Consider the following 27374-nt stretch of genomic DNA (forward strand, 5'->3'; position numbering starts at 1 on the left):
TTAATGAAATTGATATCCATTTATTAATATATTTATTGTAATTAATACATTAAAATATTATATGAAATTTAATAAAATAGAAAAACTCAAAAAATGACATGTGGAAAAATAATTATTAATTAAAAATAACTGCAAAATGACATTTGACAAATTGAATAAAAGTATGACAAGCGACAAAAAAAAACTTTCATTTATTAGAGAGGATGATATTATATTTATTGTAATTATTACATTAAAATATTATGTGAAATTTAATAAAATAGAAAAACTCAAAAATGATATGTGGAAAAAGAATTAATTCAAAATAACTATAAAATGATATTTGACAAATTGAATAAGAATATGACAAAAACTTTTATTTATTAGATCAGAGAGGAAGATGATTTTTAAAAAATGTATAAGCTCTAGATGGACATTTTTGAATACCACTTTTTTTGATCATATAATTAAAGCGTTTATAAGAGAGTACAATGAAGATTTCACCTAATTTACTTTTCCTATTCAGGTATATTTTCAAATTGTCTATCGATTGTCATCATTCTAACTCTACATATATTTTCAAATTTTCTACCCATTGTCATCATTCTAATTCTACATAATAAACTTGTAAATAACGGTTAGTTGTGCTTATCATATCATTTTTTTATATAATAATCTTTTTTCCCATTAATGTCACTTTAGTATAAAACATGGTTTATTTCATATCTAAAATAAACTCAATTAAATTGCAAAATAATAATAATAATAATAATAATAATAATAAAATAAAAATCAATTTTGTTTTTTTGTAAGCAGTCTGCTATGATTACAAAACGTTTGCTTCTAAGTAGTAATTAAATTGCATATCACATTATATATTATTTTTATTAAAATGTGAGTAGGTTATTATAGTTTTGAGAAAGTTACCTGTTGAAACCAAAAGGGGCCAATGATGTCAACACTTTGATCATACTTGAACCCATAAAAGAGGAAAAGCAAACCTTCACATGAAATTTCGTCAAAAGTCGCTTTCAAAGTGTTTCGAGGAAAATCTAAAACACCAAAAGTAAAGAATCATTTTGGAACACTTTTCAAGCAACCAAATTAGTTAGTGGAAGGTAAATTCAATTATTGAAAGATAAATAAACATATTCTTAACCAATTTCATTTTAGAAAATATGTTTTTAGGATTAATAGTTTAATGTTATATATATATATATATATATATATATATATATATATATATATATATATATATATATATATATATATATATATATATATATATATATATATATATAAATAAAATAAAAGGAATAGACCTGCAAGAATTATGTATCATCAAAACTAGCAATGGGAAGATTACTAAGTTCTTGACGGATCCTTGGCTTGGAAATGCCTAAAGAAAAGTTTTCGAGAATTTCTGCCCTTGATCAAGATAAATGTGTTATAGTTGCGGATCAGTTCAATGCGGCTCATTTTTTTATGGTTGTTGAGGAGAGAGCCGAGACGGGCTACCGAGGTAGCCAAGGGGGAAGTGTTGGCAGTGTTTCAGTGGAGCGCGACCAATTGGTTTGGGATTTGGACATTTCAGGTGTTTTTTTTCCATGTCGTCAATATATCGTCTCTTGGATGGTGGTACTTTAACCACTAATGTAGTTTTTTATTTGATGTAATGATTTTGTCCATGATGTGATATTGGACCTCCGGGATGGTGACGATGCTTCAATTGTATGGATTCAGATGGAGATCCACAATCACAACAGGAAACAAGCCGTCGGCGGTCTCTGGGAGGTGGTCCCAGGAGAACGCTTTGACGGACAAGTCAATCTTTGAGGGAGAGTAGTGTATAACGTAAGGCTTAGAGAGTGACAGTTCAACATCTATATCGTTGGAGGATAATGGTCTTTAATAGTAGAGATCTGGGTACGGATCCCACTCCTGGAGACAGGAGTGTCCGGCCACAATCGGGACAGGGTCGCTGATTAATGGATTGTACCTTTGTCCCCTACCTAAGTCGTGATTTGCTTAACCATGGTAATTGTGTGTGCACCATCATTGGAGTTATCAGGTGCCGATTTTTCGTTTGTCGGCTTTCCCACATATGTTCCAAGCTGGATTCTGGATATCGAGAGACAATATGTTCCGAGCTGGAATGAGTGTTGAACCATGAGCATGACCAGCCGGGTTGGTTGTGTGGTTAGTATTTTTGATATTTTTCGGCGTGTCTAGGAAACACGCTATCAAGTCTCCCTAGTCTTATCCTTTGGAATGTAGTCATGTTGAGTTTCAATGGATTGAACTAGCTTTTAATGACGTGTTCCCTTACATTTAGTTGTTGTCTTTTCGGCTGCACGATGCAGCGGTTTCCAGTTGTAACGTCAACTGTCATCATTAGGTTTTCGAATTTCCTGCCCCTCAGTGCTTTTTATAGTCTCCATCTTTTCGGCTTTCCTCCTTCTCGATCTTTGTCTTTTTTACTTCTACGTTTATTCTTTTCTGTGCTGTGGATTCTCCGATCAGCATCATTCCGACCCCTGATCAGTTCGCCGCCCTCCAAGAGAGGTATGGTTTTCAGCCTGAAGACGGTGTAACGTTCCCAGGTGAAGATGCTAGTTTCATTAATCATCCGGAGGGTAAAATCGACATATATATATATATATATATATATATATATATATATATATATATATATATATATATATATATATATATATATGAAGCATTTCGATGCCGGTTATCGTCTTCCAACTTTTCTTTCGATAGGTTCTTCGTACCTAAAAGGTTCATATCGATCAGCTAGTTCCCAATGGTATAAATAAGGTGGTTGTCTTCGAAATGTTATGCAATACTAATGGGATTAACCCTGACATTTGGGTCTTTCGACATTTCTTTTGTTTCGCTGCAGCTTCTTCTGGTGAGAGTTATACTTTCACCGTTTTTAAGCATAGCCACGTTCTAATTACCGAGCAAAAGAATTCTCCCAAGAATCAGGCGAACCGTTATTACTGGTGGTGGTTGTCGAGGTTAACAAAATAAATAACCCTAAATCTTGTACACTAAAATAGTATATAGTGTTAAAGGGGTCGAATCCACGGAGACTGGTTCAATTTGTTACTTAATGTAAACCTCTTTGTAAAAATACTTGTAAAATGACAATAAAAGTGAAAATGGGGGTTTTTGGTTCTTTGCAATATTTGTAAGAAAACTAGAGTTAAACTAAGATTTAAAGAGTACAATTAAACAAAAGCAAGAGTTTGATGTAAAATCAATGAGAGAAAGATGGTTGACTTTGGCTGTCATCAAATGGACAATTAGTTGATTGTCATTAGACATTATGGTGCAAGACTTGTTATTTTATTTTAACTTGGCTATTGCAACCCAAGAAGATTGAGGTCACCTAGACCTTTCTTAGTTAGTAAAATAGCTAGATAAGCTCATAACATATTTTCTTAGTTAAAGTCACAATTTCCATTAACCATGTAAATAGTGAAAGTTAAATAGGATTAAGAACTAAAAAGTAACCAAATCCAAGAGGAGTGAAATGATTTCACGACTATTTGTTGCTTTCTAATTTTAGGATCCATTACTTAATCAAGAAATTAGCCAACTAATTACCAATAATACTTCCAAACTGATGAGTAAAGACATATAGATGGTAAGATGTTCAAATGCAAAACACTTTCATAAAAATCACCACAAGTTCATAATAGTCTTCAAATAACTAAGCATCCATGTATTTCACCAAAATCAACCAAGATTAGTTTAGCCTAGCATGGCTAAATTTAAGAAAACAAAGTAAAAATAAAATGTACCGAACATGTAGCAAGAATCAAAGAGTAAAAGATGATGTTTTTGATGTTCTTCAAGAGCTCTAAGACCTCCAAAAACTCCAAAGAATACTCCAATTTTCGGATGTGAAGAAGTATGAAAAAGATGCACACCAGCCTTCCCCATATAGAACAAAAGATGAATTCCTAAAATTGCCTTTTCAAATCTGTGCACAACCCGCGTGTTGTTACGTGCGTAGCCCACACGGGTGGTCCTGATTTGGGTTCCTTTGTGATTTGGGGTTCCAATGACTTAGCCAACTAGCCCATAACGAGTCCAATCCATTTATAGTCCATTGTTCTTCAATATTTCTTCAATTTTAGCCCATTTGACCTTCTCCAAGTCATCTATACCTCGTGTACTCGCCCAATCATTTTAATCCTGAATACACAAATGTTACTCCACTTTCTTTTAAGCCAAAGTCCATCTTCTTCAAGACTTAAAATATCAACAAGCCTATGATTTTCATCATCTTCATTATTCTTCTAACCAATGATTCTTCATTGTCCTCCAAGTCCATTTGCCTCCCAAAGATCTCGCTCCGCTATCATTAAAATCTACAATTATGCTCATGAAACTAGAAAGTACCCTAAATATTCATAAAATAACAAAAAGGAAAATATGCATGAAGATTAGCTAAAATATGAATGAAATATGCTAAAATAAACTATAAAAATAAGTAAATAAAATGAAACTATCAACTGGGTTAATGTCGATCGTGTTGGCATCGTGGAGCGGCGCTCGAATTCAATTTCCGATCAGTCTTTTACTCTATATTGAGATAAAGAGCAGATGGATAGGGTTCTTCGTTCCTTTCATGTTGTAGCTAATGATTTTATGGAATATGTACTCACAGGAGCTAGTATGAGTACGTCATGGCGGCTTTGTGGGAAAATGCTAGAGTTTTATTTTATGCCGAGGGGTTTATTTTGACTTTTCTTTTCTATTATTCCCTCCCCCCCCCCTCTTTTTTCATATCATTGTTTGTATTGCACATGTTTTGAAAAGAGAGTTGATTTATGGATGTATTGGCGAAGAAGTAGGTAGGTAGTCTCTGGTATCGAGAAGTGGAGCTCATTGATAGGGTGTTGTCATCGTTTACTTTTCGTAATGAAGCCTTTATTGCTCGTGTTACTGCCATTCAAGATGTTGAGTAGCGTCGCGTTGCTGCGGAGCCTTCTCGATCAACCTCTATTGATCCTCAGAGTGTAGATGTTGGTCTTGAGTCTTCTAGGAACTGAAAGATCTAATACGCTCAAGAGTCATATTAGAATGATATTGTTAATTACCATATGATACTAAGGTTCATACTAACAACAACTTGATTAAATTGTTTATTTATTAGAAATTGTTTTTAATAAATATTCATAAACTCTTATAATAAATTGGAAAATATTTATTTCATGGAAATAATTATTTGACAACACAAGTAACACATTATTTCATAAGAAATGAATTAATAATTCATGTACAATATTTTGGACTAGTTGAGTCTTTTGTCTTTTACCTAAATACAAAGTTTATATTTTATAAAATTAGAGTTTATGAAATTTAAACATTTTGTCTTCTTTTAAAGAGCATGGCCGAAACTAGTGAAGACTAGTGAAGGGCATGGCTTTTGCATTTGTTTAATGCAAAGTAATCACCCTAAGAAATACATGTTGATGACATAGGGACATGGTTGTCTTAAAGTGCTAAGACCTAATGGTTAAGGACTTCATTTTATCACTTAAGACTAGTTGCTTGCATTTTTTTCTTCCATTTTCATACATGTAAAACCGTAACCCTCTCTCTATATGCTCTCTTGAAGTGTTCTTGCTAAGCTAAGGAGTTCTTACTTGTTCTTATGCTATCTTAGAGCAAATACTTGGATATTTAATTCTAAGCTTAAGAGTTAACAAAAGGAACTAGCATTCTTATCAAGTTGATCAATTGTCGGTGTCTCAAAGTTCATCCATCTTCTTCAACATCCAAGCCTCCCCTAGAGGACCCAAAGTTCATCAAAGGTTGTTGTTACTTCTTCCTTCTATGGTTGCTTTAAATCTTTCTACTACTTGCAAGATGATCCTTGGTGGGTGATAAAATGTTTATGTTATTTATAAAACTCAAGTCTTTCATTTGCCATTATTTGTAGTTTTGAAACTAGTTTTTTTTTTAAATAAAACCCAACAATTAGTATCAGAGCGCCACCCTGCAAGTTTGGTTAGACTTTTTTATTTATGAAAATCTAAGTTTTTGGAGAATATGGATAACTTGTTTTTGTATAAAAACAACTTCATGCATATTTTCTTTGACAACTTTATAATTGTTATTTTTTTTAAAAACCTTACATGCATTTTTTGTCACTTAAAGTGGTCTTAGAAAAACAAAGGTTGTTTTATGTTTATATGTATTTTAGAGTGAATAAATAAGCCTTGGACCATATGTGTTGTTGTTTGCGTGATTTGGTTAAAAATGGCTAGTTAATATTCTTTTATTCATAAAGTATGTAATAAAAGTAGCTAATTTTTATTATTGTTATTTTTATGTAATAGATTAGTTTAGACTAGATTTATTTTATGAAAAATGTAACAAGATGAAGATGGAGGCCATTTCTTGAAGAACCATGGAGACCCACAATTTTATAAAGATTTTATAAAAGTTCATAACTTTTATAATGTTTTTATCAAATTGCAACAAAGTTGGTTGTCATTGCAAGTGGGAGCTTGAAGATCACATGAAGAACAAGTTGTAATATTTGGTTCCTTTGTCCCTTAGGAAGGACTTAACACTTTTGTATTGGCTCACAAAAGTGTTATACAGTTTAAGGCTTGTTTATGTCAAATGCATATTTGTGTTGTTTATTTTTCAAGTAAATATTTTGTGTGGTTGATAATTTAGTTTTTCACAAACTCAAACTATTTTTTTGGACAAAATAAACATCACATGGAGTTTTGATTTCAAAATATAAAATATGGATATTAGATGTAACATATTCTAGTCATAAAATAAAATTTGGTTTTATAAAATTTTTAATTACGACAACTTTTGAAATATTGAATTATTAGTATAAAAAACATGTTTTTATAACTTATTCAACCCCAAAGTATTATTTAATGAAAAGAAGTTTTATTAAACAATATTAAAAGGTTCTACATGGCTCAATCACAAACTTAATAATAGGTATTAATTTTAAAATTGAACCAAGCCGAAATATAAAAACCATGTTTTTTATAAGAACCTTAAAAGTGATTTTTTAGAAAATTGATATAATGAAATATTGGATGCATGCAATTGTCATGATATCACATGTTTTAATAGAATAATAAAACATACAAATCCCTTTTTCAAAATTCAAGTCTATGCCATCCAACTTTAGAAACATTTGCACATGACTTGTATAATGCTAGTGGGATAAAGGATACCTAACCATTACTATCATCTTTTGGTGGCCAAAGTATTTTTGCGCTTTCTATAACCAAGTTATAGGCCAATTATACAAGTTTCTCTAATTGGATGATTTGATTGGAAACCTCTTGTGATAAAGGTCACCTAAGCAAGAGTGTTCCAAGACATAGATGTGACCAAACATGTCAAATTAACAAAAGGATTGTTAAGGGTCTCATACATCTAGGAATTACAAATGGTGTAATTAATACAAGTTAATTACCTTGTTAAAATTGAGTGAATGGGATAAAGGATATCTAACCATTTATTTGATTTGTAACTTGGATCATAGACTTTAAATAATATTTTTGGAAACTAAAAGGGTATTATTTTTAAAGAGTTAAATACTAAATGAAAACTTTGTTAAAATTTTGTAGATGGTTCCACCAACTACTGTAACACACCACCACCCAATGAACAATCGATCAGTTCTCGATATAGAAAAACTAAACCACTCAAACTTTTTGGATTGACACATAAATTTAAGAATCGTTTTGAAACAAGAAAAGAACGACAATGTCCTTGAAAATCAAACCTCTGATGAACCACCCTCTGTTCCAAAGGTTGCACATGATGCATGCCTTAAGCATGTGGATGATTCATTTGATGTTTCATGTCTCATACTTGCCACTATGGCTCTCGATCTTCCGATAGGGTTTGGAACTCTTTACTAACTTTCCCATGATTGAACATCTCAAGCAGATGTTTAGTCAAAAAGCTAGAACCAAAGGGTTCGAAACTGTGAGAGCCCTCCATGGCATGAAAATGGAGGAGAGTGGAAATGTGATCATGCGTGTTCTCAAGATGAAAAGCTATCTAGATCAACTGGAGAGATTAGGCTCTCCATATCCATAAGACTTGTCCACATATTTAATTCTGAACTCATTGCCAAAGTCTTATGATACCTTAATCATGAACTACAACATGAATGGGTGGGAGAAACCTATCTCTAAGTTGCACGAGATGCTAAAAAATGCATAGAAGAATATCCCAAGGAAAACCCACCAGGTGCTCATGATTAGGGAAGGAAAAGTCAAGAAGAACAAAGGCAAGAACTTCAAGGGAAAGCCACAAGATGGTAAGGGAAAAGGGAAGAAAGCTCCCCAAAACCCACCAGCAAAGAAGAAGGAAAAGGTTGCCAAAGATGACACATGCTTTGAGAGTGGTGTCATGGGGCACTAGAAAAGGAATTGTCCTAAGTACCTTGCTGGGTTGAAGAACAAGAAATTCGGGGAAGGCCCTTCAGGTATATCCATTTTCATGGTTATAATCGGACTATTTACTTTTTCATCTAACACTTGGGTATTTGATACTATTTGTGGAACTCATATTTTTAATTCGTTGCAGGGGTTCAGAAAGAGTAGGGAACTGAAGATAGATGAGATGGTATTGTATGTGGGCAATGGAGCATGGGTTACAGTTCAAGCAATAGGACATTTTGATTTACATTCACCATCTGGTCTATACTTAACATTAAACAATGTGTGTTTGATTACCTCTATTACTAGAAATATTGTAACAGTTTCCCATTTAAGAAAATCTGGTTTTGATTTTCAATTTGTTGATGATAATATTCATTCCTTATTGGATGGAATATTCTATTTTAAGGCTAGACCAATAAATGGAATTTGTGAATTAAACTTAGATGACACCTCAAACAATATGTCCCTTTATCATGTTAACACCAAAAGACACAAACAAGATTTGAACCAGACATATCTATGGAATTGTCGCCTTGGACACATAAACAAGAAGCGCATATCTCAACTCCAAAAGAGTGGACTTTTGAGGGCAAATGACATTGAGTGATTTGACATATGTGAATCTTGTTTATGTGGCAAGATGACAAAATCCCCTTTCTTTGGAACAAGTGAAAGGGAAACTGTTTTACTAGGCATCATACACACTGATGTATGTGGACCTTTCAAAACAATGTCTAGATATGGTGAAAGATATTATATTACTTTCGCTGATGACTTCAGTCGTTTTGGTTATGTGTATTTGATGAGAAATAAACATGAAGCATTTGAAAATTTTAAATTGTATCAAAGTGAGGTTGAAAATCAACTCGAAAAACAATCAAAATCCTTCGTTCGGATGGAGGAGACAATTACTTGAGCCAAGAGTTCCAAGACCACTAAGGAGTCGTGAGATTATCTCATAATTCACTCCACCTAGAACACCATAGCTTAATGGTGTTTCTGAGAGGAGAAATCAGACCTTACTTGATATGGTTCAATCTATGATGAGTCAAAGTACTCTTCCTTTATCATTTTGGAGTTATGCTTTACTCACCGCAACCCGTATCTTGATATAGCACTAACTAAAAAGGTAGAGAAAACACCTTATGAGATGTGGTTAGGGATGAGCATAGGCGGGTACCCGCCTCATTTGGCGAGAACCGGAACCGAAACCGGCGGTTCCTAAAAAGTTAGAACCGGAACCGGAACCGCTCTAGGCGGTTCTTAAATTTTTGGATCCAGTCCCGGAACCGGCGGTTCCGGTTCCGGGAGCGGGTAACCCGGTTACATTAACTTTTTTAACTTTTGTTGATAAAACCGCAACTTAGTTCGATCCAAATCGAATCAATTCGGACAAAAAAGGGACATAATATATTCTAAACCGGTCTAAGTAACACACACATATTTATATGAAATACCAATATATATATATATATATATATATATATATATATATATATATATATATAAACCGGTTTCGGCAGGTACCCAGCGGGTAGCGGTTCCGAAAAAATGAGAATTGGAACCGGAACCGCTTAAGGCAGTTCCAGTTCCAGAACCGGCAGTTCCGAGGCGGTTCCGGTTCCAAAAGCGGGTACCCGGTTCCGATGCTCATCCCTAGATGTGGTATGGAAAGGCTCCATCCTTATCTTATATGAAATTTTGGGGTTGTGAAGCTTATGTGAGACAAGAGACTTCAAAAAAACTTGAGCCAAGATCTACCAAAATCATCTTTGTATGATATCCTAAAGATTGTTTAGGATATTACTTCTACATTCCTAGTGAGAATAAGATCTTTATCTCATGACAATTTGAATTCTTAGAAAGCAAGTTTTTAATGGATGAGGAAAGTGGGAGGCATGTAGAACTTCAAGAAGATCAAGAACCTCAACCCGATGCAACTTTAGTTGGCACTAGTACTGAACAAGAGGTTGTTGAAGATGAAGAGATCATTGTCCTTCAACCTGTTGAAACACAAGGCGTTCGCAGATCCGGTAGAACTCATCATGAACCTGAGAGATATGGATTTATCATTGACTAGTGCTTCATGATTCTGAATGTTGATGAGCCCGTCAGCTACCGATAGGCAATGTTAGATCATGAATCTGACAAATGGTTTGATGCCATGAACGCAAAGATGCAATCCATGAGAGAAAATCAAGTCCGAGATTTGGTTGAACTTCCTCTCGATAGCAAGATTGTTGGATGTAAGTGGGTCTTCAAGAAGAAGACTAACATGGATGGCAATTTACACACATTCAAAGAAAGACTTGTTGCTAAAGGATTCACTCAAACCCATGGGGTTGATTATGATGAAACCTTTTCACCAGTCGCTATGATTAAATCTATTAGGATACTACTTGCCATAGTTGCATATTATGACTATGAGATATGGAAAATGGATGTCAAAACCACTTTTCTAAATAGGAACTTGGAAGAAGATGTCTATATGGTTCAGCCTGAAGGTTTTATCGACCAAAAGCATCCAAATAAAGTGTGTAAGCTCAAGATATGCATTTATGGATTAAAACAAGCATCTCATAACTGGAATCATTGTTTCGATGATGAAATCACAAATTGTGGTTTTATTAGAAATGAAGATGAATCTTGTGTTTACATGAAAACTAGTGGGAACTCGGTGACATTCTTGGTCCTATAAGTGGATGACATATTAGTCATGGGAAATCACATTCCAACTTTACAAGGTGTAAAGACTTGGCTTGGAAAGCGCTTCTCAATGAAGGACCTAGGTGAGGCAGAATACATTCTTGGAATCAAAATCTATAGAGATAGATCAAAATGATTAATAGTCTTAAGCCAAGGTACATATATTGAGAAAGCGTTGAAACGGTTCAATATGGAAAACTGTAAGAGAGGATTTGTACCTATGGCACATGGCACTATACTAAGTTCAACTCAATGTCCTAACACAAAGGTTGAGCTAGACAAGATGAAGGATGTTCCATATGCTTCTGCAATTAGATCCATCATGTACGGCATAAACTATACACGACCTGATCTTGCTTAAGCTATGAGCATGGTAAGCAAATTCCAACAAAATCCAGGGGAAAGTTATTGGACAACTATGAAGAACACTCTCAAGTACTTACGAAGAACTAAAGATATTTTCCTCATCTATGGAGTCGTGGAAGAAAGCTTATGTGTAAAGTGCTACATTGGTGCTTCCTTCACAACTGATCGAGATGATTGAAAATCGCAATCAGGATATGTGTTCATTATCAATAGGGTGTGGTATCTTGGAAAAGCTCCAAGAAAAGTGTTGTTGCACAATCCACTACAGAGTCAGAATACATTGTTGCTTCTAAAGTTGCACAAGAGGTTGCTTGGATGAAGAATTGCATTGGGGGTCTAGGGGTAGTCCCTACCATTCAGGACCCCTAGACGTTTTTTGTGACAATGAGGGTGTTATTGCTTTGGAAAAAGAACCCAGATCACACAAGAAGACCAATCATATTAGCCGAAGATTCAACTTCATCCGGTATAAATTTGAAGAAGGTGAAATTAGCATTTCCAAAGTTCCACTGATCAAAATTTGGCGAACCCTTACACAATGCCCCTTCCTCAATCCAAGTTTGAAGGTCATGCTCGAGGAATAGGACTTCGTTATTCTAGTGATTGGCTTTGATCTATTTATTAGTATTGAGTATTAGGACATTATAATATCCTCTATTGTAATGACTATGATATATATATATATATATATATATATATATATATATATATATATATATATATATATATATATATATGGCATATGATCTTTTCATTAAATATTTGTTGTACTCTTTATGAACATGTTTAATCCATGAGTAAATTTATTCACTCTAAAATCCATAGTCGCTTATTATTGTGGGAACAATAATAAAGTAAGACTAATATAAATTGGAATGGTTGACAAAGCATTGTAACCAGTTTCATAGGTACTTACTAGAGAGCGAGTATTGGATTGACCCGTTCAAGATCATTTCGTGGATTGTTGTCATGAATGATACTTGGTAAAGGTAATATATGTATATCCTTAACATCTGGGATACTTATATGGCACTTGAGTGTGGAGAATGTTATGCTTTGATGTATTCAAATGCTTTTCTTTAAACGATCAGTTATAAAATCTATTATTGGGTATGATGTCAACCATGCAAGAGGTATATGTAGTCAAGATGGGATTTGTTCCTCTTATTCGTTGAGAGTTAGACATCTGAGGCCTGATGTAAAGTTGAACACTTATATGAGATTTATTGCGATCTATATCTCATGTTCAACATGATGTCTGTAGCAAAGGGATAACCGATAAACTTAACTTACATACCAATTGTAGCCTTGGGCTTCTGGGGACTTGGGTGTTCACGGAATGGCACAAAGTCGTATGTTGATGGGGGGCAGTGAAATGTTGCTAGACATTCACCACTGTCTATATCAGTCTAATATGAGTCTTGCTCAAGTGGGAGATTGAAAGATCTAATATGCTCAAGAGTCATATAAGAATGATATTGCTAATTAACATATGATACTAAGGGTCACACTAACAACAACTTGATACAATTGATTATTTATTAGAAATTGTTTTTAATAAATATTCATAAACTCTTATAATAAATTGGAAAATATTTATTTCATGGAAATAATTATTTTACAACACAAGTAACACATTATTTCATAAGGAATGAATTAATAAGTCACGTACATCATTTTAGACTAGTTGAGTCTTTTGTCTTTTACCTAAAGACAGTTTATATTTTATAAACTTAGAGTTTATGAAATTTAAACATTTTGTCTTCTTTTAAAGAGCATGGTCGAAACTAGTGAATACTAGTGAAGGGCATGACTTTTGCGTTTGTTTAATGCAAAGTAATCACCCTAAGAAAGACATGTGTAACATACACGTTTTGAAATCGTGTTTTAAGTAAATAATATTATGAAATATTAAGTGAATTTGAATGTTGAGTTCTAACAGATAGTTTTTACTAGAAATGAAGTAAAACTATGTTTAGAATCACTCATAAAATGTTGGAAGTCTTATGAGATTCCAATTAAAAACCAAATAGTAAAACATAGCGAAAATATAAAATATGGAATAAGTAAAATTTTATTATTGAAAGTTGTAGATAATCTCGTTAAAAATATTTAGGCGAAAACCTCATCGAAATCCGAGTTATACCGAATAAGTTATGGCCAAACGAAGATCCGTGATAAATCCGGAAAATACTTTGTCGCGTAAAAATTTAGTTTTCGATAAACTAATTTTTAGCCTTAGTGATGTAAATGAAAGTTGTAGAACTTGTGAAAATAATCAACTTTCATATAAAGACCGTTTGAATCTGACTTTGTATGAGGAAGTTATGATTTTTTTGAAGTTTCAGCTTAGCAGTAGACAGCTAAAAACTCAAATTTTAGATCGAGTGATTTTTAGCTGACACAACCTAAACGAGAATTGAAGGTCTCGTCATTAGTAGTGCAACGGTAAAAAGTCTGACGAAAACGGACGTCGGATGAAGAAGTTATGAATTTTTAACGGATTTTCCTGTCCCGGTCTGTTAAAAATAATAATATTAAAATTAAAGTCAAAATTAGCCGACGAAGTCTAAACGAAAGTTGTAGAGCATAATTTTAGCTTCGTGTGCATATAAAGAACGTGAAAAACGAAGCTTGTATGTGAAAGTTATGGATTTTACAAGATTTGACACATTTTTCGAGAAATTTCGCATGAATAGTGATTGCCACGTTAGCCCTCGCATGCAGCCTCCACGTGTCACCTTCTGATAGGACCGAGGTTGCTATGTCACCTTCTGATTGGACCAAGTCTGAGGTCCACTTAGCGAGGGACACCTTCGCAGGAGACACCCCCTGATCACCCTTGTGCCCTCCTCCCATTGGACCGAAGCTGGGTCCAATCTGAAGCTACCATTTGCGAGCCAGCTGTTCCGAGCCTCGCACCCGAAGCCTCGCCCTGCTGCCACCTAGTCCGAGCCTCGCATACACGTGCCTTCTTCCCTTTGCTTCGGATCCGAAGCTCGGCCCTATATAAGGGGTGCGAACCCTCTCGGCTAACTTTAGAAATTTCACACCTTTTCACCCCTAAACTTATATTTTAACTATTCCGACTACCCCCGAAGCCCCGGTACTGATTCCAAAGCCCGAAACACGCCCCAAGACTCCCGAGAAGCCCGAAAAATTTATCTTTTCGGTTTCGAAGCTCTACCTTCGCAGAGCCCGGTTTTCAACGACGAAAGTCATATTTAGAGCCGAAGTACTGCCCAAATTAATATTTTAGCCCCCGGTTATTTCACGGTGAGTTTAATATATAGAAGTAATTGTATGTTATGTGTTATATGTGCTACGTGCTTTTCAGTGTTATTATTTCGGGTCATTTTCCCGGGTTACTTTTAATTGCTATTTTTAATAGCAAAGAAATACCTTTGACCATGTGATCAGTGAAAGGACTTAGATTCATGTTGGTACTGGTATGTAGCCTCTGGCCATGTGGAACATGTCTCCGTAAGAGAATGAATTCTATTCTATGGTAGTGGCAGAAGGTTAGACAGGGCTATAAGCCTGAAATATATCGAAATGTTAATCCGAAGTTGTATATCTTATGTGTCGTTTGGGCCAAAGCTTTATTGATGTATATCAAGCATGGAAATTGTTATGTCTCATTGATTGTATATCTTTAAATCAAATCAATGATTGATATGGAATGTTTGTCACATGATTCACATATGCCCTTGTTGTTCCTTGTTCCTCTTTGCTTCTGCCCTATTAAAGTATATATATATATATATATATATATATATATATATATATATATATATATATATGACATAACGTTATATTGTATCTATTATTGAACTCACTAAACGTCACCGCTTACCCTCTCGATGTTTAACAAATTGCAGGAGATAAACATCCAGTATAGTTATATACTGGTAGAAGATTTTTGAATAGTTTGAAACTATTGTATCGATAGAAGCTTATGAATAGTTTGAAACTATTGTATTTTGCACTTCCATATGTCTAAAACTATAGAATCCTAGGAAGTTATGTAATATATAACACTTTAAAATAGTCGGTTTGTATCCAGTAGTTTGTAATCTCTTTATCAATGTAAAATATTGTTTTTATGAATATGCAAGTAACATGTTTTGGAGTAACTATATTGTTGAGTATGAAAGTTTGGGTCTTTCATAAATATGAAAGTTAGGGTTTTTCAACATGTTTCTGACATAGGGACATGGTTATCTTAAAGTGCTAAGACCTAATGGTTAAGGACTTTACTTTATCACTTAAGACTAGTTGCTTGCATTTTGTTCTTCCATTTTCATACATGCAAAATCGTAACCCTCTCTTTATATGCTCTCTTGAAGTGTTTTTGCTAAGCTAAAGGAGTTCTTACTTGTTTTTATGCTCTCTTAGATCAAATACTTGGATATTTGATTCTAAGCTTAATTGTTAACAAAAGGAACTAGCATTCTTATCAAGTTGATCTGTTTTTGGTATCTCAAAGTTCACCCATCATCTTCAACATCCAAGCCTCCCCTAGAGGACCCAAAGTTCATCAAAGTTTTTTGTTACTTCTTCCTTCTATGGTTGTTTTAACTTTTTCTACTACTTGCAAGATGATCCTTGGTGGGTGATAAAATGTTTATGTTATTTATAAAACTCAAGTCATCCATTTGCCATTATTTGTAGTTTTGAAACTAGGTTTTTAAATAAAACCCAACAATTGGTATCAGAGAGCCACCTTGCAAGTTTGGTCATGTAGAGTCTCCAGATGTTAGGGGTGGTGATGTTGGTAGTTCTAACGATGTTGTATTCTGTCCCTCCTAGTCTTTGAGAAATGATTCTCGCTTTTCCCTTTTTGAATCTACTATTTGATTTGCGAAGAATGCTCTTCCTCTAGGAACCCAGTCTGAAATGGCAAACTATTCTTTAGTTGACCTTGTTGGGTCTTTTCGCTTTGCTGCAACTCAGAGTGCTAGCTTTTTTGCTAAAGATCTCAACCGTCTTGAACGGTTTCTTTCTGTTGATGGTGATCTTGCTCGTTTGGTGAAGGAAAACCATGCTCTATGCTTAGAGAATGATGTATTGTAGAAGAAATTTGTTGATTTTAATGGAGATGTTTCGCGATTGGGTGTTCTCACTTCAGAGAAAAGGTGTTGGAGGATAACAGTATTAATCTTGAGCGTGATAAGCTCGCTTTGGGAGCTGCGGTGGGTCGTCTAAAGCAACATAATGAAGGTTTGAGCATTCAGTTGGACAGTTTGGAAAGGGACATGTATGAGAAAGAAAAACTGGTGGAGTGTAGGTATGTGGCCGTGGAGGGTTTTCTGCCTTCTAGGCTACTGTTGCGCGCTATAGGTTGAAACCTTTTTGTTAATGTTTGATCTTTCTTGCTAGGCCTTGGCCTTGTGGTTTTTGTCCTTTATTGGTGATAGGTTAAAGCTGGTGGCATTAGAATTATATGTTGCTTTAAACAGGTGTAGTTAAGGCATCTGCTTCTATATCCCAAGCGATTTGAATCCGAGGATTTGGGGTTTGTTTTCCATTATATGGGTAAGTCGAGGCATTTGGCCTTCTAGCCTGAGGTACGTCAAAGTCAGGGGATTTGGAACTGTTTGCCGTTAAAAGGAGTAGGTCGAGGCATTTGGACTTCAGATATGAGGCAAGTCAAAGTAAGGGGCTTTGGAACCGTTTGTCGTTATAGGGAGTAGGTCAAGGCATTTGGCCTCCAGACCTGAGGCAGGTTAAAGCTAGGGGTTTCGAAACTGTTTGCTGTTATAGAGAATAGTTCGAGGCATTTAGCCTCTAGACCCGAGGCAGGTAAAAACCAAGGGCTTTGGAATCGTTTTTCGTTTATTTGTCACATGTGAATTTATAAGTGTACACTTTAGTATTAAGAAATTCATTAATGATTGTATATCGAGAGGAGAGGGTGATCAACCATTCCTTCTTTACATACTTTTGAAAGGAAGACATCATGATAAATGAAAGGAAAGGAAGAAAAAGAAACAAAGTGGGAGATGGAAGGGGAATTTTCTTGCCTTCATGCGTCATGTGCCCTTATGCTTGCTGCATGTTTTTCAACAGTGGAAACGTCTCAAGTTTTTGACATTCCAAGTCCTTGGAATGGGTCTTACTTCCATTGTCTCTAGGACATACAAACCTTTCCTATGTGCTTCCACAACCTTTTATATTTATAGCGACTATTTATGAGCGACATTGTTTTATAAATGTTAAACAATACTTTTCAACCATTTGTAAAGACAGGGGGCACACATGAAACACCGAAGGGCAGGACCATTTGGCATTATAGCACTTCTGAAATCCAACAACCCTATGTGGCCCTTCAAACCAGAATCTTCATACCACGAGTAGTTAAAAGATATTATAATAACACTTTGTAAATTATATTTTATAATATATATATATATATATATATATATATATATATATATATATATATATATATATATAGTTTATAAGTTCATAATAACGATATTGAACTTAAACATAAGCTATACTTAAACTAAGGTAAGCATAGCTCACATACTAGGAGGTTTGGCTAGGAACCAGGCTCTGTGGGGGCAGAACTTCCGAGCCGAAAGCTCTTCTTCTCGGAGACTTCTGGTGCTCCGGGACTTGCCTCTAACACTTAGGAAGTGCTAGGGAAAGGAATATAGGGTTTGGGGTGTTTGGGAGAGAAGGGTTGAAAGAGGTGTGAGAAATGAGGTGATTTGAGCCTCTATTTATAGCCTGGAATTTGGCCCAAATCGGCGAGGTCTGAGCCTCCAACTCGTCGAGTTGAGTGTCAAGTGTCACCATCTGGGGGCAAGGCGTGGAGAGGAAGCAATGGTCAAGATTGTGCCACGTGTCACTCACATATTACTCCAAAAACTAATTATCTTATAAAATTTGTAACTCTTGCATACAAGCTCTGTTTTCTATATTCCTTATATCCACGCGTAGGCAGCAACATGATCTACAACTTTCGTTTAGACTCTGTCGGCTAATTTTTACTTTATTTTTAAAGTTATATTTTAACAGTCCTAGAAAGATAAAGTTCATTACAAATTCATAACTTTGTCATCCTACGTCCGTTTTTGTCTGTCTTTATATCGTTGGTCTCCTATTAATGAAATCTTCATTTTTCATTTAGGTTGTATCGGCTAGAAATCGATCAATCTAAAATTTGAATTCCAGGTTGTGCACTTTTATGCTAAATCTTAGAAAAATCATAACTTCCTCATATGAAATCAGATTGGGACGTTCTTTTTATGCACGTTCTCGGTTTAACGTATACTACACCATTCATTTAGATTTCTAAGGCTAAAAAGTATTTTATCGCAAACTCGCTTTTTATGATTCCCGGTGTCGTGTCGGTTTTACCATAAAACTTCGACGAGTTATAACTTCTTCATTATAACTCGGATTTTAACATTCTTTATATGTACGAAACCCTTCTGACATATACTATAACTTGGATAAGATTATTCATTCTAAATAATATTCCATCAAAAGATCATTTTTGATACTTATTGTCTCTAAATTGAGTAGCCCGAATCTACGGGTGTTATAGATGCCACATTCTATTTATCAAATGAATGTGTTGAATCCTTTTAGTTATTGAAAGAAAACTTAACCAATACCACGATTATGATCACCCCGAATAGGAACCTCCCATTTGAGCTCATTTGCGATGCTAGTGATTTTGCAGTAGGAGCGGTCCTTGGACAAAGGGTTGATAAGCATTTTCAACCTATTTATTATGCAAGCAAGACACTAAACCCGACCCAAGAAAATTATACTACCACCACAAAAGAACCCCTGGTTGTTGTTTATGCTTTTGAAGAATTCCGCCCTTACTTAGCTTTATCCAAAACTATTGTCTTTACTAAACATTTTGCTCTTAAGTATCTATCTTCTAAGCAAGATGCTAAGCCAAGATTGATCTGATGGGTGCTATTCTTGCAAGAATTTAACATCAAGATTAGGGATAAAAAGGGTATGGAAAATGTGGTGGCCGATCACCTCTCAAGATTGGAAAACCCGAAAATGGAAAATTTGGAAGAACACAAGATTGGAGATGACATTCCTAAAGAATATATAATGGTGATATTTGGAGAGGTGCCATGGTATGCTGATATAGCCAACTATTTGGGTGATGATTATCTTTCAAAAGGATTGACTCATCAACAAAAGAAGAAATTATTTTTAGAAGTCAAGTACTACTTTTGGGATGAACCATATCTCTTCAGGAGCAGTGTGGATGGTATGATAAGAAGATGTATATTCGGGAAGGAAAGTTTGGAAAATTTGAAGCATTGTCATGACGAACCCACTGGAGGATATCACGGAGCACATTACATGGAAAAGAAAGTATTTGATTCAGGATTCTATTGGCCTACAGTTTTCAAGGATTCCACCAAATTTGTTAAAGAATGTAATTCGTGCTAACGATCGGACAACATTTCTTCTTGAAGCGAGATGCCCCAAAATAGCATCCAATTTTGTGAAGTATTTGATGTTTGGGGTATCGATTTTAAGGGATCATTTCGGTTTCTCGAGGGAATAAGTACATACTAGTGGCGGTTGACTATGTCTCAAAATAGGCGGAAGCACAAGCCTTACCAACAAATGATGCTTGTGTGGTAGTAAGATTCCTAAAAATATTGTTTTCACATTTGGGTGTACCAAAGGCTCTAATAAGCGGTTGGGGAACTCACTTTGAAAATTAACAACTAGACAAAGTGTTACAAAAATATGGTGTACACCACAGATTTTCAACACCCTACCATCCGCAAACAAGTGGGCAAACCAAAGCTACAATCAGGCATTAAAAATGATTCTTGAACGATCGATTGGTAGCAACAAGAAAGAGTGGTCGGAAAAACTAGATGAGGTGTTGTGGGCATTTCGAACCAACTTTAAAACAAGTATTCATACTACACCATATAGGTTGGTATTTGTAAAAAAAATGCCATTTGCCGGTTGAAATTGAACACAATGCATATTGGGCTTTGAAAACTTGCAATTTTGAGTTGCCCAGATTATGAACCAATCGTCTAATGCAAATGAATTCCCTAGAGGAATTGATAAATGAAGCATACAAAATCTCTTTGATATATAAAGAAAAAACAAAGAAATGGAACGATGTTAGGTTTAGAGGACTTAAGGATTTTCAGGAAGGGTAAAAGGTTCTCCTTTTCAACTCAAGAATGAGGCTTTTTCCCAAGAAATTACAGATACAATGGGACGAACTACTTATTGTGAAGCAAGAATTTCAACACGGGGCTATAGAGTTAATCGCAAGAGATGGCACTCTTTTCAAGGTTAATGGACATCAGGTAAAGTATTATGAAGAAAGAATTCCAATTGAGGAAAATGAAGGAGAAATCGTGAAATTGGCAGTAGTCGCATCGATGTAGAATGGGGAGGAGTCCGACTCACGACTCCCCAAAAAGAAGCGCTTGAAGGAGGCAACATGTGATTTAGAGTTTGCATTTTGCTTTCATTTTCTTTTATTTGCTTTATTTTGCTTTGTTTTGTTGATTTTTCACTCCTCTGAATTTCTTTGAGGCTTTTGTTGAGAGGACAAGCATTGAATGAGTGTGGGGTGGAAGTTTTTATGAAAAATTTTCCCAAAATAAATTATTTTATTTAACACAACGTGGTGGAATACATTACGGCGTGGTGACTTTACAGAACACAACAGAAAAAATTTCAAAAAAACACCATGACGTGGTGACTGTTCAATCGTAGACGATTTTTAGGGTTTTTAACCTAAAAAGGTGAACTTTTCTTTTTACATTCATCCTCACTCACGTCATGCCTGCGCTCCCATGAGTTCATCCTTCGATTTTTCTTCCAATTCTGACTTTCTCAAAGGAAAAGGTATGAATTTTAAACATTTTAACAGTTAATAATTAAGTATTACTGCATCTATGGCACATATTCACTGCTATGAACCTTTATTTAGGGTATTTTGTTAGTTAGGGTTCCGAAATTTGATTTAATTTGGGGTTGATTTTGATTGTTTTTGCCATGAAGCATGTGTGGAAACTTGTATTTAGTTGGTCTTAGTAAACCCCTGGATTTGATTTGATTTAAACTGGTCTGAATTCATTCGATTTCAATGATTTTTATTCGACCAGTCGTCGACCTCAACGACATGTCGTGGTCCTCTTCGTGTTCACTGTTATTTCGGCAGATATTGACTGTTTTTCTTCATAATTCTAAATTGGTTGTTTGGAATAGTGTTATATGTTTCTTGTGCAGATCATCCAGGGTAGGGGTCGCCGAAATCAACCACAAGGAGTTCTTCCCGATTTCCCGTGGTACTCTTTCCCAAATGTGGTAGCTCCTGAGATTATGGTTCAATGGAACGAGAAGCTAGCTTATTTTAAAGAAAGGAAAGTGTATATTCCTGTGAAAATTAACTGGCGTTGGATGGAAGAGGTTTGCTTGTCAGAGGCACTTGAACCTTATCTAACAAAATCTTTTGGCGGGGTACAAGGCCGGGTTGTTTGTATGGATTGGAGATGTCTTTTCCGAATTCAAGAACTTGTGTACAAAGAATTATGTGTGGAATTTTTGGCTATTATGTATTTCCGCAAGAAAAAAGGCGTTCATGAAAAAAAACATCACTTTTTGTTTGGGAGGAGAAAGAAGAGAATTGAGTTTAGCGGACTTTGTTATGAGGAAAGAGATCTATTTACCGTCTAAAGTACACACTAAATCATACATTGAGTTTATTGTTCAATGTCTCACTTCAAATGACGAGTTGAAGGAAGCCAACTATTGGCCCAATATCGCCAATGGGGTGTCAATCAAGAACAAACCAGGAAAGTGATATCTGGTCTCCTCTTTATCGCCTCTTGCACCAATAATTACAAACACTATCAACCAAAGGCAGGAGGGGGACAAAGTCCTGAGTTTGGATGTCTTTTATCTGTGGAGCCTCATTTCTTCGGGGGTGCTTATTGATGTTCCTTGGCATGTGGCTGATTTTCTAGCAAACCGAGTAGGAAAGGATCGTCGAGGGTCACCTTTGTATGGTGGCATGTTGATCATGATATTTGATAATTCATTTGGAGTTCTCCAAAAACGGGAAGCCTTTATGCTAATTATGGAAAATAGTAAACCTTTTAGTCCACGTCTTTACAAACAGGCCAAAATTGTAGTTGACAATGGGATTGGAAACTTTTCAATTCCGAATGACAATCTAAGAGACCGAGCAGGGAGGAGAGTGAGACAAAGGCATGGCGATGCGGAAGAAGAACCCTCCGTGATTCCTACCGAGTATGAGTTACTGATGGGTCCTTATAATGTTGCCTTGTGACGTTATCAAGACAACTTGGGAAGAGGTGTTAATTACACCAATATGCACCTAGATCTCATAATGCAACACATGAACATCCAACACTCGAGTGAGTATATGATTTCATACCTGTACATCCCAACATGGGACAAACTTCGGGCAAAACAATATGGAGGATCCGGCGGAAGTAGAGGAGGAAATGATGACGAGTGAATTATCCTTTTTATTTGTTTGAGTTAATTTAAGACAATGTTATTTGTATTTGTTTGTGTTTAGTTTGTTTTATTTTCTATTTTCTAGGATGATGGTAATTTTAGGATTTAAGTGTTTTGTTTTATTTGTTTCCTTCGTATTATCGTTTGTTGTCTCTAGATTTCCCAGAAGTTCGATTTTGATGAGAGGAATATATTTCAAGTGACTTTGATGAATTTAAATGAGGGATTAGGAATGCAGCGAGAGAGACGAATTTGAGCATATAGGGCGTTTATTTGATCACACGATTTGATGAGTCACACTTTCAGAAGTTCATATCATCATTAGTGACCATATTTTGAAGAAATTTGTTGTTGGAATTCCTTATTTTCACATTCTTACATACACCACGTCGTGGTCACAATAACCACGACGTGGTGTCGTTACATAATACACAAATTTATTTGTCACCCACATAACATGACGTATCCCCGTACCACGACTTGGTGACTGTCTAAAGTTCAATTTTCAAGTTTTTTATTCCTACACCTAACGAAGTACAAAATATCCAAGTCCTCAAGATAAGTTCCATAGAAGTCAACCACTTCCATATTTACACATATTGGCGAGCTATTATACACACACGCAACACGATCGACCTTGCAACTTCTATGCCAGGGGAGTCTATTCCTTTTTCTCCCTCTTTACTTTTAGAGGTGGCAATCGTGTCGTGTCGTGTCAGTTCGTGTCATGTCGAAACACTATACGATTTGAAAGTGCATGACCCTAACCCGACCCATTTAATTAACGTGTCATTTCGTGTCAACTTGTTTATTTTCATGCCGAGTTTTTGTCGGGTTTAGTGTTAGGGGTATACCTTGAAATATGTCGTGTCATGTGAGGTTAAAAGATTGAGAATGTTGAAAGCGTAGGAGTTAATAGGCGGAATGGAAAAACTAATACTTTAGAGGCGTAATAAATGAAGTCATATCAAGTTCAGCTGACAAATTGAAAGAGTGGGAGTTGGGGATGCAGAAGACAAGGTCACGAGGATGAGAGAGTGGTCAAATGGATTGTGTAGTTTAGGAGAGACTGGAAAAACTGAATATGAAGTCTTGATCTTGACGGCTAAGTCATTTCAACATTACAAAATGACTTAATTCAAATATTTCTTTTACTTATGGCTTTGGTTTTGTATCTTTCTAGTTTATTTAAATAATTCAAAAACTTGCATATAAATAAAGGATCATTTTCGAGTCATATTCGAGTTGAAATTCTCAACCTGACCTTACCCGTTTAACTTTCGTGTTATTTCGTGACTACCCTTTTATTTAAACGGGTTAGAATATCTTGCCCAAACCCATTTATTTCGTTTCGAGTTCGTGTCGGGTTTCATGTCATGTTAATTTTTGCCACCTCTATTTACTTTTATGTTCGTGTCGGGTTTCATGTCAAGCATTTGATTTTTGACAAAAATTGCATTATCATAAAACTGCTAGTTTTTAAAATATGCATTCATAAAAGCTTGAAATAATAAAAAAAATACAGAAAAAAATTGCTAGTATTGTGTGGGATGATCCGATGAGAGCCCAAACGTTTACCTAAGCCAACACATGTTATAGTGTATTTGTGGCTTCTCTTTCTTAGTGAAAAGTCATGAGATATGAAAGATAATCTGCTAGTTTGTATGATGTAATAAGTTTTGCAGCATGTACCTTAAATCCAACCATGAGAGCTTATGTAGTCATTGCACTTAGATTAATACCTCTAATCAATAAAGGTTGAAGTTAAGCTCCTTGTCTAAGCATGTAGGATTTGAGTGAAAAAAGGGAGTGATCAAAAAAAGGAAATTACAAAAAGTTGAAAGAAATTTGGAGATGACAAAGTATGGAAATCAAAAGATCAAAAATTCCGAAGATTCATAAAGTGAAGATACCAAAAATCACACAAGAAGGTGGTGAATTCAAAAAAATTGAAAAGCAAATATCAAAGAAGAGATGAATTCAAAGAGCTCCATTGTTGTATCAAAGTTGTAATTCTTTCTAGAATTTATGTCTGCTTGGTAGTTTAACCAAAAATACATTAAGGTTAAGAAAGATTTCTTAGGATGGATTCGGAGGGTTACAAAAATGAGTGTCGTATAAACTAAGGGGTGAAGGTTCATAAGGATTGTGAGTATTTAGTAATGGGAAGATTTTAGGAATTATAGATGTAATGACCCAAAAATCAAGGGTAAAAAAAATTCATTTTTCAATACAATCAAAACACATATATCTTTTAAATCCAAGCTTTCCAAAAACATTGCTAATTAAAAAGCATTATAAGAGTTCATCTCAAAATCAAATATTGCGGAAAATACGGGTGTGTGCGTTGCAATCAAGTCGGGCCCTTCCCTTCCAAACCGATGATACCCGCAACCATAAACAAAATTGTAAGCACGAAGCTTAATGAGTTCCCCATAGCATAACCCACATAGTCCACATAATCACATAAACCATATCAATCACATAAGCCATGCATATAAACATATAAGGAAGCCATGGAAACCCTCAAAGGTCTTACACACATAATCAAGTAAACAATATCAACTACACAAGTTCTACAGATAAACATATAGGGATGCCCTGGAAACCCTCCAGGGTCTTACTCCGGGTGTCATGGGAACCCCCACATGGTCTTAGCCCAATGCCATATAAATCATACATACAAACATATAAGGATGCCCTGGAAACCCTCCAGGGTCTAACTCCAGGTGCCATGGGAACCCCCACATGGTCTTAGCCCAATGTCATGGGAACCCCCACATGGTCTTAACTAAGGATGTCATGGAAACCCTCCAAGGTCTTACACCCTATTACCACGGTGCTTGGTCGAGTGTGTGCTCGACTTTGTGTGCGTTTCGAATTGATAAATTAGGGGTAAGTCATTGGGCTGCGGTTGTGCTAGGGCGAAAGTGTTGTAAGACTACGAGGGAGCTGTAGCATTCCCTAATGCCCAGTTAGGTTGAAAGTGTTGTAAGACTACGTGAAAACTGTAGCATTCACTAATGGCTAGTTAGGGTGAAAGTGTTGAAAGACTATGGGAGAGTCGTAGCATTCACTAATGGCCAGTTGGGGTGAAGGTGTTGTAAGACTACGGGGGAGCCATAGCATTCACTAGTAGACAGATAGTGTGGAAAGTGTTGTAAGACTGCGAGGGAGCCGTAGCATTCACTAGTAGTCAGATAGTGTGGAAAGCGTCTTAAAACTGCGGGGGAGTCGTAGCATTCACAATCGGCCAGATAGTATGGAAGATGCAGAAAGACTGCAGGGTAGTCATGGCATTCACATATTCATTCAGATGACTTAGGCCAGGGTGGGCCAGTTCACCAGGTTGTGAGTAGGTCACAACATAACTGGAATTAGGAACCGGTAGGTCGAAGGAGACTGGACATGATGTAAGACTATAGTTATTCAAGTAGCATTCCCCTTTTGCGTCAGATTCAGTGGCGATAGGTTGTCAACCTATCACGATCGGAGGGATCAAAAAGATTGAAGGATCCATGAGTGGCGGTACAGATACGGCAGTTATTGTTAGACGAGGCCTTCAGAGGTCGCGTGGGGCAAATGCAAGATTGCTTGTTCGCTCAGTAACCAGGCAGGAATCCGATATTCCAGATGTAGGCGTTCTGCATCTGGTTATGGTAATAAAATCCATTCAATTGGTAACGCTGAGATAATCAGGACTGGAGGTGTTTTTCGGTTAGTCATTCCTGGAAGAAATTGATGGTATTGTTTTAACGCGGGCGGTCTGCCAAAGAGTCAGACCAATGTGAGGTCTCAGGATCTGGGGATGCAGGAGTAGTTTCCTGTAGGAGACGAAGGATTTACCCCTCGTCGGGATTAGAGAGAGTCTAGTTATGTTGGGATCTGTTGCCTTGGGAAGGACATTGGAAGCTCAGGATGACATTGTGTCCCTCAGGATGTCGGGTGCCGGTATTCGTTGGGTTCCGAACGGGTTGTCAAGGTCGAAGTGCTCTCAAGGATCCACCTTTAAGAGCAACACCCCGATTCGGGAAGTAGGGCTGAAGGCACGGTATAGTGATTCTGTCAGGATCTGGCCCAGATGGGCAAGGTGACACATTATGTAGGTTTATGATGGAATTTCTGACTGATTCATAATGCTTACTATGTCTTAGGCACGTAAGTATTTGCACAACGATTCCGTGTGGTGCCTTGGTCGATATCCAGGATAAAGAACGCCTGAATCATGAAAGGAAGTAGTGGCAGATATCTAGCAGAAAATGAGGATCTTGAATACATAAGGTAGCAGGGTTAGTGAAGGTACAGTGGGAAACATCAATCGGAGTAGTAAGTGTATAAAGGAAGTCG

General features: G+C 36.0%; 1 protein-coding gene across 1 annotated transcript; it reads left to right on the plus strand.

Moving 5' to 3' along the window:
• The first annotated feature begins 19499 nt into the window (after positions 1-19499).
• Positions 19500-20104, plus strand: LOC145098437 (uncharacterized). The gene is made up of 2 exons (XM_079036075.1): positions 19500-19935; positions 20040-20104. The coding sequence occupies exons 1-2, from the start codon at positions 19500-19502 to the stop codon at positions 20102-20104; spliced, it is 501 nt and encodes a 166-aa protein (XP_078892201.1).
• The last annotated feature ends 7270 nt before the right edge of the window (positions 20105-27374 follow it).

The sequence above is a fragment of the Lactuca serriola genome, chromosome 4 (genome assembly GCF_051521515.1).
Source record: "Lactuca serriola cultivar US96UC23 chromosome 4, Lser_US96UC23_V15, whole genome shotgun sequence".
In the NCBI taxonomy this organism is placed as follows: Eukaryota; Viridiplantae; Streptophyta; class Magnoliopsida; order Asterales; family Asteraceae; genus Lactuca; species Lactuca serriola.